Raw genomic sequence first — 18,839 nt, 5'->3', positions numbered from 1 at the left:
GTGGACTCAACTTGCGAAGAGCTCGACCGCTGTCGAAAAATGCTTGCATTTTTGCCTCGTCCGCCGAAGCACGATGAGCTCTCCTATATCGCTTAGCTCGAAAAAACAGAGAGCGCAGAAATCAGGAATATTCGGTTTTGACTTTCACGCGCTCGCCGACGCGAATTGACTTCCCTCTCTCCCTCTCTCTTCTCACCACTTCTCGCTACCCGCCTTCGGTGCGCTTTCGGTGGCACACAAGATACTCAAAAGATGTCTGAGACTAGTCAGGTGAGTCTCGAAGGTCCTCAGACAGCTTGTTCGGTGTCTCACCTCGCTTGATCAAACAGCGTGATTGCATCTCTCATCTCCCTCCCGAGTTACTCGCCGACATCTTCGACTATGCGTACAAGGATTCCGAACCCCCTCGCAGTCCGATCAGTCGCGTATTCCTCCCATTCCAGCGACAAGCGCTCTTCCGCAGAGTTCACATTTCCTCCCTCTCTCAACTCGAGCAGTTGATCCAGGCCTACGAGAACAACGGAGGATTGGGAAGGATGGTGAAAGTACTCGAGGTGGAGAATGTCGATACCGGAGGAGGAGCCCTTAGAAACGATCGTCAAATGAAATCTTTCTTCGCAACTCTCGTCAACCTCAAGCAACTCAAGCTCGGTACCAAGACGACCTCCCTCATCAATCTCGTTCTCTCCCTCCGTATCGCTCACTCGACTCTTCCTCGTCTCGAGACTCTCAAACTCGAAGTTCCCCCAGAATGGAAGAAACCTTTCGATTCGAAACTCTATCGCTCGCTCGATGAATACCCTTCCCTTCGCCGTCTCGAAATCTCGACCACCGGACCCCAATTCTTCGCCTGTACTTCGAGGGGAGGAAAGAAGCTCGCAAAGATCAAAGAACTCGTCCTCAAAGGTGCCTGCGTCGATCATACGAAAACCCTTTCCTTCATTCAAAACTTCTCCAATCTCTCCTCTCTCACTCTCGACACTTTGGAGGACAACACTCCCAACTTCACAAAACTCGTCGCTATCCTCCCAGTCACTCTCACTTCCCTCACTCTGCGAACCCGCTGTTTCTACGACGAATATTCGAAACCCTGCGATCAACATTTCCCTCGTTTCGTCAACCTTGAATCCCTCTACCTCAGCCGTGGAACGTTCTCTCAAGATCTCATCAACCCTCTCAAGAACTTGCCTAAGCTCAAAACTCTCGGATTCGGGAAAGGAGCGTTCCTCAGTTGCTCAAGACTCGAAGAGATGATCCTCGGACCAAATCGACTCGCTTCGCTCGAAAAGGTCGTCTTTGATCAACTCGAAGGCAAGATCGGTTGGAGGATCTACAACGATTCTGATGGCTACAAGCTTCATCCGGATCACGAAAAAGGGGCTTTGCACGTCGGTCCCGGTTGGATCATCCCTCGTTGGGATGGAGCGAACGGTTTTGGAGAGAAGAACATCCTCGATCTCGTCTCGCGTATTCGTCAAGCAGAGATTCAGGTTGAGGGGTCAATTCTCGACTCCGTTGGAATTGAAGATGCGCTCAACAAGGAGATCTTCGACTGCATGTTGGCTCACGCGTTGAACGGAAATTGGGAGGAGTTTAGGGACGTCTACGGAGATGATATGACGGACGAGTTGCTTTATGACGAAGACGATTACTACGGAGAATGCGAGTGCGGAGAGTGTTACGACGAAGGATGCTTCTGAGCCAGTTGAAACTTTCTGTGGTCTGTGTTTTGTGGTCTGAGTTGGTTTGCAACGTGCTCCCGATTCTTCTCATCGCGCGAGAACACTTGAAGGAAGAGAAGAAAGCCGAACGAATAGAATTTGCGAGGAGAGTAGTGGTAGTAAAATCAAGCAACAAGCGAAGCAGAAAACACAGAACAAAGAGAAAAACGACCACGACGAACCCTCCCTCCTTCACTCGTCCTCGTACCCATCAGAATCGACCTCTCCCGTCGGAAACTCTTTCCTCCAATCTCCGTCCCCGAGCTCCTCCCCGAGATAGTCGCCCTCATCGCCCGAACCATCCCCTCCTTCCTCTCCTTCGTCTCCTTCGACCTCGACCCCGACGACTCCAGGATCGACTCGACTCGCTTCGTGAATCGCATCTGCAACCCATCCTTCTTCTCCCTCCTCGTCCTCAGATTCCTGGGCCGCCAACAACCTGTCAGCGGCTTCATGGTTGACTTTCGTCTTCTTGATCCTAGAAAGGAACGGTCCTCGTCGAACGACAGGTGTACTGTCCTCTTCCGATTCTTCTTCACCTCTCTCCCTCTTCCCCCTCGCGATCGAAAGTTGATTCATCGTCGTTCCCTTCTCAGCCGCTTCCTTCTGAAGTTGAATGTACTCCGGGTTGAGTTGACCTCGGACTCGACGACGAGGTCGATTCGGTTGTCTCGGTTTCGATTCCTTCTCGACGGAAGCGATGACCATCTCGGAGTATTCAGGTAATCGACGAACCGCGTTCGTTTCCTCCTCCGTTCGAAGGTAAGAATCGAGTTCGCCATCATCGAACAACTCGTCGTCGTCGATCTCGTCGACCGTCTTTTCCCAGAGAAGTTCATCGAGTCGACTTTTGGGACGTTTCGATTTCGATTTCGTCGTGGGAGCACCGGGAGCGAGTTGAGCTCGAGTCGCTTCGGGTTTCTGACCGTACGTCGCGAGAGTGGCGTAGGTAGACGGAGGAAGGGAAGAGATGGGGGTTTCGGGATCGGGCGAGGCATCGAGGGGTTTCGTCGAGAGGGTAGGAGGGGAAGGAGAAGCGGCGTCGAGAGGACCAGGAGCGGGAGAAGGAGATGGACCGAGTCCTTTCGAGAGTGCTTCTTGAGCGGCACGATGTCGATTCCATTCGACCGATCCTCGAACGAAAACTCCAGGTCGTCTCGATGGGTTTCCGGGCTTTCCTCGATGACCTTGGTTTCCTCCGCCGGGTTCATCGGAGAAGCCGTAGACGTCGGTTTGAGTAGCGAGTGGATCGGCGAATCCGAAATTGGGAGATAAAGCTTCGACTGATTCTTCTTCTTCGTCGTCGTCGTCTGAACCTGCTCCTCCTCGAGTTTCTGCGTCCTCTTCGTCCTCCTCCTCCTCCTGTGGTTCCGCCGAGACTCCACCAGGTTGAGCTCTAGCTCGATCCTCTGCTTCCTTTTTCAATTTTTCATCCTTCTTCTCCTTCGCATCGATCGCACTCCAATACTGAACGATATCCGTGGTATGTTCGACGACTTCCTTCTTCTTCCATTTCTTCGCTTGATTCGCGATCCACGGTACTTGAGGAGCGAACGTCGTCAACGCCTTCTGGTACTCGCGGTATCGTTCTTGAATCGTGAACGCGGCCGTGTTCGTCAACCATGCCATTTCGTCGTCGAATTCTTGTTGTTTCGGACAAGGTTTTCTCGCGATCGCTTCGAGGGCGACCATAACGGCTGCACAAGCGGCTTGTTCGGGTGCTCGACCGAACGAGAGGTGTAAAGAGCGAGAGAAGGAGAGGAGGGAAACTGCGAGAGTTCGAGCTCGTTCGAGAGAGAGTCCGGTGATCCAAGTTCGGTTCTTCGCTGCGAAACGTTTCGTCTTCTTGTCTCCAATGTGGTACGTCGGGGTCGAGCTTTGGAAGACTTTTTGAAGGTGGACGAGAGCGCGTTCGATGAAAAGGATAGGCTCGCGGTCGGTCGTGTGGATTTCGTATTCGAGTTTGACCAGTCGAATCGCTCGAGCGAGATGGATCGTTTCTTTAATATCTTCGTTGCAGTCCTACATGCGCAGTTGAGTCAGTGAGGTGTGATCTAGGTCAAGCTTGAGAAGAAGAAAGCGACAAACCATGAGATTATGAATCCAAACTTCTCGATCCGGTTGTTCACGAATCGCGACATAAACGCACGCCGCGGTAAACACGATCGCTCTATAACCCCACGTGAATCCAACCTTCTTCTTCATCGTTTCAAAGAGGTACACCGCACGTCGTAAGACGGATTTCGCATCGAATAAATTCAACATTCGTTTCATCAAGTCCTCGTGAGCTTTCTGCGAACGGACAAACTCTTCAGTCTCAACCTTCCCCATCAATACTTTGAGTGTGTGCTCACCCTCTTCTTCGCATGATACATTGAAGCTCTCTCTCCAATCCCTGCCGCATACTGCGTCGCTTTCCCTCCCAACCCTCTAATCCCATTCGCCGCAATTCCACCTCTCGCCGCCGTAGCTCGATCCGATACGTACACCCTTCCATTCGCGAACTCGTCCTCCTCGTCGACTCGAGCGAGGAACTCGAACACGGCCGTCGAAGATTCAGTCGAAACGGTACCGCAACGAGTACAGGCGAGAGTACCCGAGGCATGATCAAGTTCGAGAGTGTTGTGCGCTTCACAGGAAGGACAGACTTGAGAATCAGCCATCGAGACGAGGATTGTTGATCAAGAGGTTGATGAAAGTCGAGAGAGGTCGAAGTCTGATAGGATTCTGGATGCAGAGAGCCAGTGAAGGCCTTTGCTGAATAGAAGAGCCTGACACTCGGGCGAAGGGGCCGAGTTGGTGGTGATAATGGAGCAAGAGACAAAGTCCGAAAGTCATCGCCTCTCTTCTCCGTTAGAGTTAGCTGAATGTATGCATCGTTTCGCACTCTCTCTCACAAATATCATACGCAGGGAGCAGCATAACAGTCGGCAGGTGAACCTCAAACACGGGAACTGGGCGAGCCGAGTTTTGAGATATCGCGATTTCCTTCTCTCTGTTCGTGCTCACTCAACTTGCATCTCTCGTTCCTCGCTGTGGGCATACTAGAAATCGTACTGATAGTCATAAGTCCCGATTCACGATGAGTAAGCAATCTCTTTCTACAATAAATCCCCGCGAATCTCTTTTTCTCGTCCAAAAACCCACTCCTAACGCATCGTGACAACTTCTATTGACCCCAGCAAGAATCACCCGTCAGTTACAACCCAACAGAGCCAGATAGAGAGAGAGAAAAGAAAAGAAAACCTGCCTTCACTACTCGTAGGATGAATCGCGACGGTATCGACGAAATTCTGATAAGTAGCTCCCATCTTTACGGCGACGGCGAACCCTTGCAACATTTCATCGCACCCGATCCCGATCAAGTGTAATCCGACGACGGTCTGTTCGGGACCAGCACAGATCATCTTCATCGCGGTAGGTTCTTTGTCTTCGGGTTCCATCATCGAGTAGTAGAGAGAAGTGAAGGAAGTTTTGTAGATCTTGATTTGATCGTCTCCGTACTTTTCGCGGGCTTGAGGTTCAGTCTGAGCGAGAGTAAATTGTCAGTGACTGATGTTTTGAGAGGAAAAGTCGAGAAAAGTGAAGAACTTACGAGACCAACGGTACCGATCGTAGGGTGCCTGTTTTCATCATGAGTCAGCTACGGTCATACAATCAATAGAGTAGTAACAGCGACTCACGAGAAGACGACCGTAGGAACATTCGTATAATCCAATTTATCTCCCTCAACACCTCCATACAACCTATTCGCCAACCTCCTTCCCGCCGCAATCGCCACCGGCGTCAACAATTCCTTTCCTTGAACATCTCCAATCGCGAAGATGTTCTCGACGTTCGTCGTTTGATATTCGTCTACTACAACATCTCCATTCTTCTCGAGTTTGATTCCGACGTTTTCGATTCCCAAATCGTCCGTCAAGGAATGACGACCGATCGCCCAAAGGACGACATCGGCTCCGATTTCTTCACCTTTGTCGGTATAGACGGTCTTGGGGAATGGTTGGTGGAGATCAGGGTTTGAAACTTCGGTAGTGACTTTCGTAACGTTCGTGTTTTGATGAATGTGAATACCGGTCTTGGTCATGTGATCTTGGAGAGTGTCTTGAAGAAGAGGATCGAAAGCTTTGAGAATCTTCTCGTGTCGAATCAACAGATGAGTTTCGGCACCTGTGCGGAAGCAACAACACCAGAAAATTAGCGAAAAGTCAATTTCTGCGTTTTTCTTCGGGTTTTTGACGCACCGAGAGTGTGAAGAACTCCAGCTAATTCAACTGCGATATACCCAGCACCGACGATAACTGCACGTTTCGGTAAATCCTCGAGGTAAAAGAAGCCATCCGAATGGAATCCCAAATCGTAACCGGGGATATCTTTCGGCAACGTAGGAGTACCTCCAACGGCGATCACGATTCGATCGGCCGTGTATTTACGTTCGTGGTCGGATCCTCCGTGAGCTTTCTCTGGTGGGTAAGTCGGAGAAACGGATAAAGTGTTTTTGTCGACGAATCGAGCGTGTCCCGTAATGTATTCGACTCCATCCTTCTCGACGTCTACCCCACCATTTCAAGGAGTAGTGAGTAAGGTCCTGACTGGCCGTGTAGAGTGTGGGTAGTGGGAGACTCACTTCGCTCGTAGATTCCGTTCAAACGTTCGATGTACTTGTCTCGTTTGTGCTTGAGAGTGGGCCAATCAATCTTGGTGTTCTCCTCCGGAACCGTAAATCCATACGCATTCGCTTGATGTAACTTCTCCCTGTTTCCGTTCCCCTTTCATCAGCTTCAACCTCGGGCGAATCGAGAATGAGAGAGAGAATGAGAGAGAGACGAGACTGACCTAACATCAGCCGCATGCCACATAACTTTCTTCGGTACACATCCTACGTTAACACAAGTACCTCCCAACCTCCAAGTCTCTTCGATAATCGCAACTTTGGCACCGTATTGAGCCGCTCTTCTCGCCGCACCTAATCCTCCAGAACCTCCTCCGATCACGAGGAGATCGAAATGATCTTTACCTTTCTCTTGTGCTTTCGATTGGAATGGGACGGGCGCCATCTTGTAGGAAGAGGTGGAGAACGTGCGAGAGGAGGGGGAGGGGAATCGGAAGAGACTCGGAGTTCTGGAGGGAAGGGATGTCGATCTGCTACTGGAGAAGAGGGATACGACTAGTGTCGAACGTCGGTTGAAGGACTGAATGGTGAATGCCAGGATTGGAGAATCAAGAAGACCGAAGTCGAGAGCTCTCGAGTGACGAATCCGCTTGGTCGAGCTCTCAGCTCGCGATCAAACATTCCAATTTCTACGATTTATCATCTCGCAAACAGAATGTTTCATGTGTATCTAGTAGTTTCAACAAGTCAAGAAGTCCGACAGTAGAGAGTGGAAGAAAGGACAACAAAGAAAAGAAATATAGCCAAAATTCCAACAGAAATATTCCAACGAACGACTCCTCCCTGGCTCTCATCGCATCCGCACAGTCCTTAGTCCCTCCTCTGTCGTCTCCTCAACTCCTCATCGATCAACCACATCCCTCTCACAAATCCCTCTACTTCCAACGACCCAGAATTCGGGGAAATCTCGTTCCTGCGCATTGAACACACAACACAGACGATACGAACCCTCATCAGTCCAGTCCCGTCTCCCCTCTCAGAGAGGAGGTAAGAGAGAAAGGGGAACTCACCAAACCTCTCTCAAAACATCTCTAGGTAACCTACTTCGTTCCCAAATCATTCTAACCAATTCTCCTTCCAATTTCTCCTCACTGTCCCTTTCCCTTTCCCTCTCCCCTCTATCCGTGAACTTGTTGTTGTCGGAGTCATGGGAAGAAGGGGAAGAGGATAAACATTGGTAGAACAATTGTTCGTAACGTTTACGAGCTCGAGGGTCGATCGGTCGAATTTTGAAAAGATGATTTTGACTCGTCGTCGTCGTCGTCGTCGTCGTCAAGTCAGATCGAGTTTGCGAGTTAGGGTGAGAAGAGGCAGAATGATGCGAAGAAGAACCGTTTTTAGAACGAGAAGAGGACGAGGAAGAAGAAGAGAGTGGATCGTTGAGGGTCGGTTTCGAGGAGATTACAGGACGTGGTCTGAGAGTAGGAGGTGGAGGTGGAGGGTCGAAATTACTCGAACGAGGTGTTCTAGGAGAGAAAGTTGAGGAGGAAGAATTGGAAGAAGGTAGAGTAGGTTTCCTGACCGGTAATGCTGGAGGAGCTTGAGGTTGAGCTGCTCTCCGAGCTCCACCTCCTTCTTCTTCAAGTTCAAGTTGAGGCTGACAACTTAGCTGAGCCTGTTGAGACGAGAATGACGACGTCGAAAGTGATCGAGAGTCGGCGCCGTTCGAGAGGGGAAGGTTTTGGTTTGAACTGATCGAACTCTTCGAACTCGAGGAGGATGTTCCAGAAGGCAAGAAGAGTCTCGTGGCTGGTAATTGTACTTGTACATGTGACGAATGGCCGCTAGAAGTTAAACTTTGAGGTTGTCGAGGAGGTAATTTCGGAGGATTCGAGGAAGAAGATGGGTCGACCGTCAGAGAACGATTTCGTAATGGCTGCTGCGTCTGTGCAGAGAGTGGATCGTTGACGATTGGGGAACCCGTTCGACGGGGTAATCGAGGTGGTGGAGCTGGAGGAACGGGAGATTGAGCACGAGGAGATTCCGTAAATTTGACATTTCCATTTCTTGAGCTTCTTCCTCCTCCTCCTGCTGCTGCTGCTCCAACCAGTTGACTCGCCAAAGTTTCTTGTAACGTTGATTCACCGCGACTGTACTGCGCTGGACTTGGACTAGGAGCTCTAGATGAGGTAGGAGACTCGGGTCTCGCGTTGTAGTTCGATTGAGCTGAAGTTGCCGAGCTTTTCACTGGTGATTCATTCGAGTTCTTAGCTGGTTTGTAGAGGTTCGAGATGCCAGTTGAAGGTATCCGTGCTGGAGTTGATGACGATGGGAGAGAGGTGGAAGAGGAGGGAGAGGAAGTCGACTTCTGAAGGAGTGCGATCCTATCTTTCACTGATCTAGGTGCCGAATAATCATCTTCCATCTACGCCGGGAGATCAGCTGACTTTCGAGCGAGTACTGGGAGGAGTCAACGAGAAATGAATCATTCTTCGGCGAGTTCTGCGGAGAAAGTCCTTTTCCCTTCTCTCCCCATTTCCACTCGCTCTTTTACCGAATATGTTTGCTCGCCAGGCGATCCAAAGATCAGCAGCGGTCATCACTCGTTCGATGCACTCTTCCGCCCCTGTCAATTCGGCCGCAACTTGGCTCAAAGATCCTTCATCAAAATACAAGTGAATCCCTCCCTCCCTCTCCTCCAAGTAGCGTGGACAAGGGCTAATGATGATCTGATGGGATAGGTCTTTCGCTTCAGTCAACTTGCCAGACCGTACTTGGCCTGACAAGCGAATTACGAAAGCTCCGAGATGGGCTTCCTCAGATTTACGAGACGGTAACCAGGCCTTGGTCAACCCCATGACGATCGAACAGAAGCAGAAATTCTTCAACCTGTCAGTCATATCCGAGCTCTCGTTGTTGAAGGAGTCAAGCTGATCTTTCTGTTTCCCGAATTTTACGTTTTCTCTAGTCTCATCAAGTGCGGATTCAAGGAGATTGAAGCTGGATTCCCTTCGGCTAGTGAAACCGAATTCTCCTTCATTCGTGGTTTGATCGAAAAGGACGAATTCCCCAACGACGTTTGGCTTCAAGTGAGTTTCCCACCGCGAATGCACTTCCAGCTTTTGAGCTCACCTCTCTCCTGTCTAGGTTCTCTCTCCCGCCCGCGAATCCCTCATCCGTCGCACGATCGAGTCGTTGAAGGATGCCCGAAACGTCATCTTCCACATGTACAACGCCGCCGCCCCAGTTTTCCGAGATCAAGTATTCGGAAACTCTAAAGAACAAACGATCGCGCTCGCGGTGAAACACGTCAAACTCGTTCGACAACTCATCGACGAGGCGATCGCTCGAGGAGATCGTACGCAATGGCAATTCGAGTATTCGCCCGAAGCGTTCTCGCAAACCGAACCGGAATTCGCCGTAGAACTTTGTAATGCCGTTCAAGAGGCTTGGTTCAATGGAAAGGACAAGTCGAAGGAGAGACCGATCATCTTCAACTTGCCTGCGACCGTAGAGGTTGCGACTCCTAACAACTATGCCGATCAAGTTAGTTGGTCTTCTCTGCTCTTCATTTCACGCTTTTCGAGGACTCGACAAGCTGATACTACAACTCTATCGCCAGATCGAATACTTCTGCCGAAACATCAAAGAACGAGAACACGTCGTCGTTTCGCTCCACACTCACAACGACCGAGGTACCGGAGTCGCCGCTTCCGAATTGGGACTCATGGCCGGAGCCGACCGAGTCGAAGGATGTCTCTTCGGAAACGGAGAACGTACCGGAAACGTCGATTTGGTTACTCTCGCTTTGAACATGTACACGCAAGGAGTCAGCCCCGAATTGGACTTTTCGAATTTGGAGGAATGTATCGAGGTCGTTACGGCTTGTACCGACATCCCGGTTCACCCGAGGGCTCCTTATGCTGGTGAACTCGTCTTCACCGCTTTCTCTGGATCTCATCAAGTGAGTCTCTGCCGCGCGATTCTTACGTCGAGCAGAATTTTGAAAACTGATCTCGTTCTGTCTCGTTCTCTATAGGATGCTATCAAGAAGGGATTCAGCTGGCGCCAAAAGCACCCTAACGACAAATTCGAAGTAAGCGGGAAGCAGTTCATCGAGTTTTCTATGCCGGCGAACTAATGTGCTGTTTCTTCCCGTTTCCTTTAGATTCCTTACCTTCCCCTCGACCCTGCCGATTGCGCTCTCACCTACGAAGCCGTTATCCGAGTCAACTCTCAATCCGGAAAGGGAGGAGTCGCCTACATCGTTCAACAACACCTCTCTCTCGACTTGCCAAAAAAGATGCAACCCGCGTTCTACCAATACATCCAATCGATCTCGGAACGAACTTCGAAAGAGATCACTCCGGACGATATCGTCAAGGCGTTCAAAGCTGCGTACTACCTCTCGGAAGAACACGAAGCTCGATTCTCTCTCGTCGATTACTCGTTCGCTCAAGAAGGTTCGAACAAGAAGATCTTCAAGGGTACCGTCAAGGACAATGGACAAGAGCGACAAATCTCTGGAGAAGGAAACGGACCCGTTTCTTCGCTCCTCAACGCCCTCGCGAAGGAATTGGGAACGGCGAACCTCGAAGTCAAGGAGTACAGTGAACACTCGCTCGGTCAAGGTTCAGACGTCAAGGCCGCTTCGTACGTCCAATTGGTCGACCCTTCAAATGGTAAAGCCGTGTGGGGAGTCGGAGTCGACGAGGATGTAACCGCCGCTTCCCTCAAGGCCGTTCTTTCCGCCGCTTCGAACGCTTCAGTCGATGGTGAACGAAGGCTCCACGAGGTTGAAGACTTTGTCGTCGGTAACCGAGTGTAAAACCCGCTTGAGTTTCTTTTCTTATTCCTTTTTTCCCTTGTATCTCGTTCTTGTTTTTAGCTCTCCTACCCTCTCTCCTTCGATCCCAACACACTCTCTCTCTTCCCGGCTCGCATTGATTTCCAAAAGTAATATCCGTTGCCAGATTACACACCACCTCTTGATTTGCTGCAAAGCTTTTCTTTCTCGAATACCTCTGTGTCGGTTCATCATCGAAGACATTGAGCCAAAAGTGAGACGAAGGAATGTGGTTTACAACGACGGGAAATAAGAGATTGATCCAATACAAAGCGATCGAGAAGCAGATACAACTTGAACTTGATAAAATAGTAAAACTAAGAATCTGGATCTTCTGAGGCAACAAGACGGAACCAGCCGTCTTTTCCTCCGAGTACTCCCCTACACCTCCATAGCTACCCTATACCCTCGACCCATTTGACAAATCGCTCATAGCGCTAGCAGGTCTCGGCGTTTTCGATCCCACTCCCGAACCTTTCGCGCTCAACTCCCTCGTCCTTCCTCCTTCTACTTTCACAGTCGTCGGAACTTGTTCCTTACCCGCTGCGACTTGAAGAGCTTTCTGTCGCAGTTCTGCGGCGCGATTGAGTCGAGGAGTAGAGGAAAAAGTCGATGGAGCTCGAGAGTGAGTACGAGTCTGAGACGAAGACGTGGAGGAGGCAGGTCGAGGGCTTTCGGTCGCCGAGTCGCTCTTCTGTCGTAGGAGGGAGGCGCGATTCGGGCGAGGCGTGTGCTGAGGAGCTTGATGTAACGAGGGGACGGTGACTGATTCCCTTCGTTTGTGGCCCGGAACTATGACAGTACGCACAAACGGGAAACATCAGTCACGCGGATTGAAAGTTCAAGCGAGGGTACGTACCTCCGTCGAATTTGACATCGGAAACTCCACTCTTCGCATGCGAAGTCGAAGAAGCGGGAACGGTCTGACCGTTTCTCAGCATTGAGGCTCGACTCATCCTCACTTCGACGGCGGGAGGTCTCGTAGACTGTAAGTGGACCGATTGACGACGCTTATGAGCAGAGGGAGTTGGTCCGGAGTCTACCGCATCGTCGCCGAGAATAGCGACAGCCTGTGATCGGGCTCGAGCTGTGGGTTTCGTTGCAGCATCGGTTGACGTTCCAGTTCGAAGCGATGATGACTTTGTCGAGCGGGGTGCAATCGTCGGTTCTCGTAGGCTCTTGAGGCTTGTCGAAATTGAGAGTCTCCGATCAGGTTTGTCGGTTCTCTCGAGAGATGTCGAACTTGACTGTCGACTCCTACTACTGTTCTTGTCCGTTGTCGCGGGTAAAGGTACTCCCATTCGAAGCATGGCGGCTTTCGACATTCGAACTTCGACCGTTTTTGCCGTCGAGGAGGAAGGAGGAGGTAAGGGAACGCTTTGGCGGCGAGTGAGACGATCGAGCGCTGCTCGTTCCGACGTGCTGATCGATTGGCGCTTCGTCGAGGCTCGAGGTGTGGAAGATGGGAGCGAGACTCCGAGACGAAGAGCAGCAGATTTCGTGAGTCGAGGTTGAGCAGTAGGAGGAGGAGGCATCGCTCGAGCTTTGAAGGACGAAGCCGAAGTCGCGCTTGTCGTGGAGACCGATAAAGCCGTTGAGGACGGTGGTCGTGCGACGGATTCGGCGAGAGAAGCGTTCGAAGGGTTTCCTTCCAAGTTTGCTGCGATGTCGTCCGCTTCCTCTCCCTCCCGCTCTGGAGCCTCCTGAGTTGCCTCCTCATCCTGAGTTGCCTCCTCCTCCTGAGTTGCCTCGAATGTCCTGCGAGCCGTCGGTGTAGTCGGCGAACCATGATTGGATTCGAGCTGTTCGAGAGCTTGAGCGATTTTCGAAGGCAAGTTTCGGGATGATGACGTGGGAGAAGGGGAGAGCTCGCCGGTGAGGGCGAGGTTCGACAAAGGGAACGGCTTCGTCGGTGTGGGCTCGCCGAGAGAGGGAGAAATTGGATCTGGGTTCGAGGCAGCAGCGAGCGAGGGGAAGAGTGAATCGATGATCATTTCGGCAGACGACGCAGTTGGCGCCGTGAGGAGCTTGAAGGTGGATAGCAAGCTACACTCAAGCGATTCGGTCAACACAGGTCAATAGGCCAGCGCAAAGCGAACGAACTCACGATGGTTGCGAATTAAGTCCGTTCAGTGTCTTAACCGCATCTTCCCTCTCTAGGATCCAGATCACGTTCTCATCCGTTTGTTCGTTGTCGTCTTCCAATAGCCCGACCTCTGCTAGCTCCTCGCTCGAGATCGATTCTCCAGCCAACACCCCGAATCTTTCCTCCTTGAGCGCAGCCTCGACTGCCTGAGTCTGGTAACTTTTGGCTTCTGATGCGAGTAGGACAGCGAAAGTGCGCTCCATGGGCTCGAGATTGGCGGATGATTTGTTTATTGATCAAGAGTTGAGTGAACCGAGGGAGCAGCGAGAGCAAGTCGGGAGGAAAGCAGCTGGCTGTTGGGGCTTGATGATTACTATAGCGAATGTGTAAGGTGAAGTCGCTCAGGAAAGGAATGGTGAAAGGAGAAAGGGAGCTCTTCAGGAGGTTCGTTCGCCAACGGTCGAAATACGGCGACTTGCCCGTTTCAGTCCTCTCGCCTTGCTGAACAGCTAAGCGTACAGTTGCTCAGTGATGAGACGGATCGGAAGCAGTCGATGCTGAAAGATGATGAACCGAGCTTGCGCAAGTTTCGGCAAAATCGCTCATTCTCGCCAGCATGCAGCACTCGAGTAGCATCGTCCAGCGTGTTTCTGCGTTCTGAGTGTGTCAGACCAGAGATGATGAGTATAAGATATTTACATAAACAAGATCAGCAGCCGGAATACGAGCGCTCGATCGGACAAAACCTCTCGTCATTCTCCTGACTCAGCCATCCTCACTCCATGCAGCGGTGTCGTCTGTCTCTCAATTCTCCTCTAGTAGATGGTGGCTCTCCTATCCGACAGCGCTCAGGAGACGGGGAGGAAACTCCTACGGAACTTGGAACGAGCTTGAGCCGTTCCGTTCGGTCGAAGGGTTGCAATATCGTCTCCATAGAAGCTGTCACAAGCTTGAGTCAGCGCGCATTGACATGAAGGGATAGAGTGAGCAACTCACGATCCGTTCTCAGTGCTCTGAGGAGCGATACCTCCCGCGTAAAGCGCATCCCAAGACGCAATGATATCTTCAACGATGACCGATCCTACGATTTGCAAGTTCTGAGTTGCCGGGTCGAAACCTCCAGCTGCTTGGTTCTCGTAGAAGGCGTCGTATGCGTCAGTCGTGGCGTTCGGAGGACGATCGAAATCGGATGCCGTGCGAAGCTGGTGCAGGTCGGAGTCGAGTCAGTCTAAGCTCTTGACGATCTCGAGAAAGAGACGAGGGACTCACGACCATGACCCTCGAGTAATCAACGAGGCCAGCATCATCCGCTCGTACCAACGATTCAAGCGTCGCCGAATCTTCACTCGCGGTTGTCGCATATTTCCCTTGTCCGAGCGTCATCATGTTCAAGTAACGTTCCCATGTCCCCGAGAGCGATGCGTAGTAGTACGTATCGGAACAGATCGCGTCTCCAAGGACGACAGACGGAGGTTGATTAGCGGGAGCTGAAGGGTATTGTTGTCGATAATTCATCGCTTCGGTACTATCGTTGAGTTGGAGATCTTTCGTGAGGTTGTAGATTCGGTCGAGGAGGTTCGTGTTGAGCTCGAAGACTGAGGAGGTTGTGGAAAGGTCAGCTCGGGTTTCGCACGGACGGTTTCGTTTTCAGTCAAGTTTACCTTCAGTTCCGTATAGATCCGACACTAACAACACGAGATGGTGTCAGTTGAAGAGTAGAACACCGTGGAGTGAACTCAACTTACCATCCGGCAATTCTCCCGGTCTCGTCGTTCCGATCGCCCAATACGGGTCTGCAGGATCTGTCCAATTCGATGGGAGTTCTCGAGAGTCGAGCTCGTACGCTATACCGGCCTGGACGACGAAACGAGCCCATGCTGCAGAACCGAGAGTTCCCGCTTCAGGATTAATCCCCGCGACTGCCGACAGAAGATATTGTTAGTCAGGTCGAGCGAAGCCAGGACCGTACACGGAACGAGACTTACTACCGGCAATGAGAAAGTATGTTTGACGGAGATCAAATTTGGGCGAAAGCGTGAGAGCCATGACTGAATCGAGTCTGATCAGCTGGAGAAATCGTTCGAGGCATGCATGGGAAGGAACTAACTCGTCGACGCCGCATTTACGCTGCCTTCCCCTGTCGTCACGAGGCATCGCTCGAGTCCCCTATCACAGGCTACATCGGGGAACATTGGAGAAGCACCGAGAAACGAAATATTGTTGTAAAGCTGAGACGGTTCGATCCAAACGTCTCTCTCTGGAGTGAACTGTGGAGGTCGACGATCAGTGTCTAATGTCAAAGAAGTCCGACTGAAGCGCTTACAGTCGAGACAATCATGACCTTTGGAGTGACGACTCCCTCGTCCCTTTCGACGAGATCATTCTTGTTTGCGGGGGCCGCGAAAGCGGTAGAGAGGACCGATGCCGCGAGGAGTGTTCGTAGAGCTTGCGTGTGCATGGTGTAGATGGCGGAAGATGGTAGAGGGGGAAAGGGTAGGCTTCTCGAAGGAGAAGAGAGGAAATTCTGTTCGTTGAACAATTTCGGTCTCAACTGGCCTCGATCGTATACTCTGTACGAGCGACTTTGAGCTATGGCTTGCGTCCACAAACCTGCTAGGGCGGAACACAGCGTCAGATCGTCGAAGCTGAGACGAAAAGAGTAACTTACGTCCCCTGAACGTCCGACACGACGAAACGATCCGTCCAGACAGTGGAGACGTCAACGAGAGCACAGCGGCATAGACGAGAGGAACGGAGCAGTTGGCGTTGAAAGGTTGCAAGGGGAAAAGCAAGGTCGTTTCAACAAGCAACTCCCGAGATTGTCTCGACGCGATACAACTCGAGGACGAGTTCTCGCGGGCCCAGATCAGTCTTAGATTTTGGGAAATCTTCTTTCACATTGCTCAAGGGAAGACTAGCTACACAAGAAGAGCGGACCTAAGGAAGGAATGAAGAAAGAAGAGTCAGTACAGTTTTCGCAACGACGATTCGAATCTGTTCCCCGTTCCCATGTTCGAGCCCCGTAGACGTAATCAACTAAGTTGGCCGTGTTCTTAGATTTGGATACATTGTATTCTACAGTGCCCGGCTAGGAGCTTGCAGATTTAGCATGAAATGGTTATATGTCATCATTGTTGAGACGTCGGCGGAGGCTCGAAGTGGAAGGGAGGTGTTGAAAGCAGCGTAACGAGAGGGAAGAGAGGCTCACGCGTAGAAGGAAGAGAAGAAATGTTGAAGAAATGGTCGAAAGGTGTGGTCGAACTTCTTGTCGTATGCAGAAGCAGCTACTGTGGTCGGACGCATTCGCAAGCACCTACGAAGACACGAAGTAGCAAAAGTCAGTACTGGTGGTCTCGCACTGGGTCCTCGTTGATGTTTCATTGTTGTGTTTTTGGCCTCAGAAAAAGTGATTTTTGGCTTAAAATCTAATTGGTCTTGATCGCTCATATGAAATCAGATAGGGGCGACACTGGTTGCTCATCTCGCGCCAAAAGGTAACAGGGAAAGGGATGGAAAGGGAAAAGACTGGAAAGAAGAGAAAACTCACGAGTCAGGCCGGAGCAGTCTCCAGTGTCGATGAGCAGATTGCTACTAGAGACTGCAAAGGTTAAGAGCGAGAGTCGGACGCGGAGTCGGTGAGAAGCGTGTAGGGAGATTGATGTTTTTCAAGCAGCTTCGGGAAGAGCATTCAAAGAGGCAGAAGGGTTGTCGTGTTCTGCAAGCATGGCGCAGGTGTGTCGAAGGGTTGGGGTCGATATCGAAAGTCGAAGGTGAGAAAAGTGATGGAAAGGGAAGAGAGAGGCACGGAGACAAAAATCCGAGGTCGACCAAATCGATCAAAATCAAGACACGAATAAATCGCAGAACTGCTTGTCTGTATGCTGTAGTACTGAACGATCTGCTGCCCGTCCTCGGATTGGCTGAAGAAAATGCACACGAAAAGACGAATTCCGAATTTCGCAAGCTCGTTCTCGACGCGTTTCGTTTCCTCTTTGTACGTCCCGACAAGCAGACCAGCCAGGTCGACCGAAAGCAAGCATACACTACAAGCTACACAGGAAACCGAAACTTGTTCCAATCTACGTTCGTCCCTCTGCCTCCGCTCGGCGTCTTCGTCTCTCCTCCCTCCTTGCGAGCCGTTCTCGTTCTGCCTCTTCGTTTCCGATCTCAAACTCACGCTCTTGAAGCTCTCTCTCCTCCTCTCTCCTTCTACGTCGTTCTCGTCTCCTGTTCCTCTGCTCGCGCCTTCGACGTTCTTCTTCCGAGTCCAAGTACTCTTCTTCTTCCTCCTCGTAATCGCGACCACCTCGTGACGCTCCCCCTTCTGGTCCGTCGAACCATTGCCTGAGTCGATTCTGCATGACGGTGGGAAGTTGCTGCATCGAAGGGGGCAAACTGGCAACGATCGAGTCTCGCAACTGTTTCGCCGACTCAAGTACCGTCGGAGTTGTCGGCGTCCTTTGAGGTCTTTCCTCGAGGGGCGGTTCGACAGGAGCAGTGTTCTTCGTATCGATTTCGATCGCGGGACTGTTCGAGGGTCGAGCCGAATTCTTCGTCGTGTTGAGCTTGAGTCGTTCCTTTTCTCGTTGCGCCTCCTCCTCCTCCGTTTGCTCGCTACGACGTAGTTCCGCGTCGAGATCAATCTCGCGTTGGAAGGTGTCGCGACGCTTTCCACGAGGTCGAGTAGGAGGGGCTGAGGGAACAACTGCAGTCGAGGATGACGGTGGGTTCGAACCTTCGAATCGAACTCGGACTGGCCAGAACCGTTTCGCTTTGCAAGCCCATTCACAGCTCATTCCGTCTTCCTCCGCGAGCAAGAAGGTCCATTGAGTAGAAGAGGGTCTGATCGAAGACGACGAGTCGGGATTCGTGGGTTCGACGGAGGCGTAAATCTTGACTGATTCCCTAGACTCGATTGCTGACTTGATGTACACTCCGACGTAAGGGGAGTGAGGCTCTGAAGATTGATCAAGCGAGATCTGTGAGTACCAACTATCTCGAAAGATTCGATTCGAAAAGTTGTTGAAGCTCACCTTTGGTCCCTACAAATCGGACCATCGATTCACCCAGTCGCTCGACTCCTGCGTTCTCCAAAAAGGCGTACAGATTCGCTTTGAACTACACGAACCGGAGAATCGAAATCAGTACAGGGATTGCCGACTCGATTTGCTTCGAACCGAGCTTACGTGTTGTTTATCGAGGAAATGGTTATACCTCTGCTTGATCTTGTTCCTACTCGTGTCGAGAGGTTCGAGATAGCCCGTCCATTTGAGCCCGACCAGAAAGGCTGACTTCGACAGAGGGTGTTCGCAGCTCGATGCGACTAAAGATCCGTCTCTCGTGATTGAGTTCTCGTCGGGATCGAGCGGTCGAGCGTCGTCGAGAGCCGGCATCTCTGAGGACATACCGACATTGGCTCGTGGCCTGGTCGGGGAGGTCTGGACGATGAAGGGAGAGGAGGAGGTCGAATCCGAACGCCCTAGCGCATCCGGTGAATCGGTCGAAGGCGAGCCTGCCATCTTGTCGATGTGAGGGGGGAAAGAGAGACACTGAACAGAAGCAAGGGATCTTTAC

At 51.4% G+C, this 18,839-nt stretch overlaps 7 protein-coding genes across 7 annotated transcripts; 2 read left to right on the top strand and 5 right to left on the bottom strand.

Moving 5' to 3' along the window:
• Positions 1-252: 252 nt before the first annotated feature.
• Positions 253-1,700, top strand: JCM6883_002076 (uncharacterized protein; the record flags this gene model as incomplete). Its single annotated transcript, XM_076631755.1, has 2 exons — positions 253-270; positions 330-1,700. The coding sequence occupies 2 exons, from the start codon at positions 253-255 to the stop codon at positions 1,698-1,700; spliced, it is 1,389 nt and encodes a 462-aa protein (XP_076488326.1).
• Positions 1,701-1,913: 213 nt separating this feature from the next.
• Positions 1,914-4,384, bottom strand: JCM6883_002075 (uncharacterized protein; the record flags this gene model as incomplete). Its single annotated transcript, XM_076631754.1, has 3 exons — positions 1,914-3,743; positions 3,810-4,013; positions 4,076-4,384. The coding sequence occupies 3 exons, from the start codon at positions 4,382-4,384 to the stop codon at positions 1,914-1,916; spliced, it is 2,343 nt and encodes a 780-aa protein (XP_076488325.1).
• A 486-nt stretch (positions 4,385-4,870) lies between these two features.
• Positions 4,871-6,778, bottom strand: GLR1 (glutathione-disulfide reductase GLR1; the record flags this gene model as incomplete). The annotated part of the gene is made up of 7 exons (XM_076631753.1): positions 4,871-4,890; positions 4,972-5,248; positions 5,317-5,344; positions 5,405-5,891; positions 5,966-6,274; positions 6,349-6,476; positions 6,558-6,778. 7 exons carry the CDS (start codon positions 6,776-6,778, stop codon positions 4,871-4,873), a joined length of 1,470 nt encoding a protein of 489 aa, XP_076488324.1.
• A 425-nt stretch (positions 6,779-7,203) lies between these two features.
• On the bottom strand, positions 7,204-8,758 carry JCM6883_002073 (uncharacterized protein; the record flags this gene model as incomplete). The annotated part of the gene is made up of 2 exons (XM_076631752.1): positions 7,204-7,306; positions 7,404-8,758. The coding sequence occupies 2 exons, from the start codon at positions 8,756-8,758 to the stop codon at positions 7,204-7,206; spliced, it is 1,458 nt and encodes a 485-aa protein (XP_076488323.1).
• Positions 8,759-8,892: 134 nt separating this feature from the next.
• Positions 8,893-11,161, top strand: JCM6883_002072 (2-isopropylmalate synthase; the record flags this gene model as incomplete). The annotated part of the gene is made up of 7 exons (XM_076631751.1): positions 8,893-9,008; positions 9,075-9,224; positions 9,302-9,422; positions 9,481-9,879; positions 9,956-10,297; positions 10,373-10,429; positions 10,502-11,161. 7 exons carry the CDS (start codon positions 8,893-8,895, stop codon positions 11,159-11,161), a joined length of 1,845 nt encoding a protein of 614 aa, XP_076488322.1.
• A 418-nt stretch (positions 11,162-11,579) lies between these two features.
• JCM6883_002071 (uncharacterized protein) lies at positions 11,580-13,528 on the bottom strand (the record flags this gene model as incomplete). The annotated part of the gene is made up of 3 exons (XM_076631750.1): positions 11,580-11,971; positions 12,039-13,225; positions 13,287-13,528. The coding sequence occupies 3 exons, from the start codon at positions 13,526-13,528 to the stop codon at positions 11,580-11,582; spliced, it is 1,821 nt and encodes a 606-aa protein (XP_076488321.1).
• Positions 13,529-14,113: 585 nt separating this feature from the next.
• On the bottom strand, positions 14,114-18,784 carry JCM6883_002070 (purine-nucleoside phosphorylase; the record flags this gene model as incomplete). Its single annotated transcript, XM_076631749.1, has 11 exons — positions 14,114-14,204; positions 14,262-14,467; positions 14,535-14,860; positions 14,927-14,950; positions 15,011-15,184; positions 15,251-15,313; positions 15,373-15,532; positions 15,589-15,875; positions 17,443-18,222; positions 18,299-18,383; positions 18,452-18,784. 11 exons carry the CDS (start codon positions 18,782-18,784, stop codon positions 14,114-14,116), a joined length of 2,529 nt encoding a protein of 842 aa, XP_076488320.1.
• Positions 18,785-18,839: the final 55 nt, after the last annotated feature.

This window comes from Sporobolomyces salmoneus (assembly GCF_050403485.1).
Source record: "Sporobolomyces salmoneus JCM6883 DNA, S_salmoneus_JCM6883_v1_ctg19, whole genome shotgun sequence".
NCBI classification, from domain to species: Eukaryota; Fungi; Basidiomycota; class Microbotryomycetes; order Sporidiobolales; family Sporidiobolaceae; genus Sporobolomyces; species Sporobolomyces salmoneus.
This window is presented reverse-complemented; position numbering and strand designations above follow the sequence as displayed.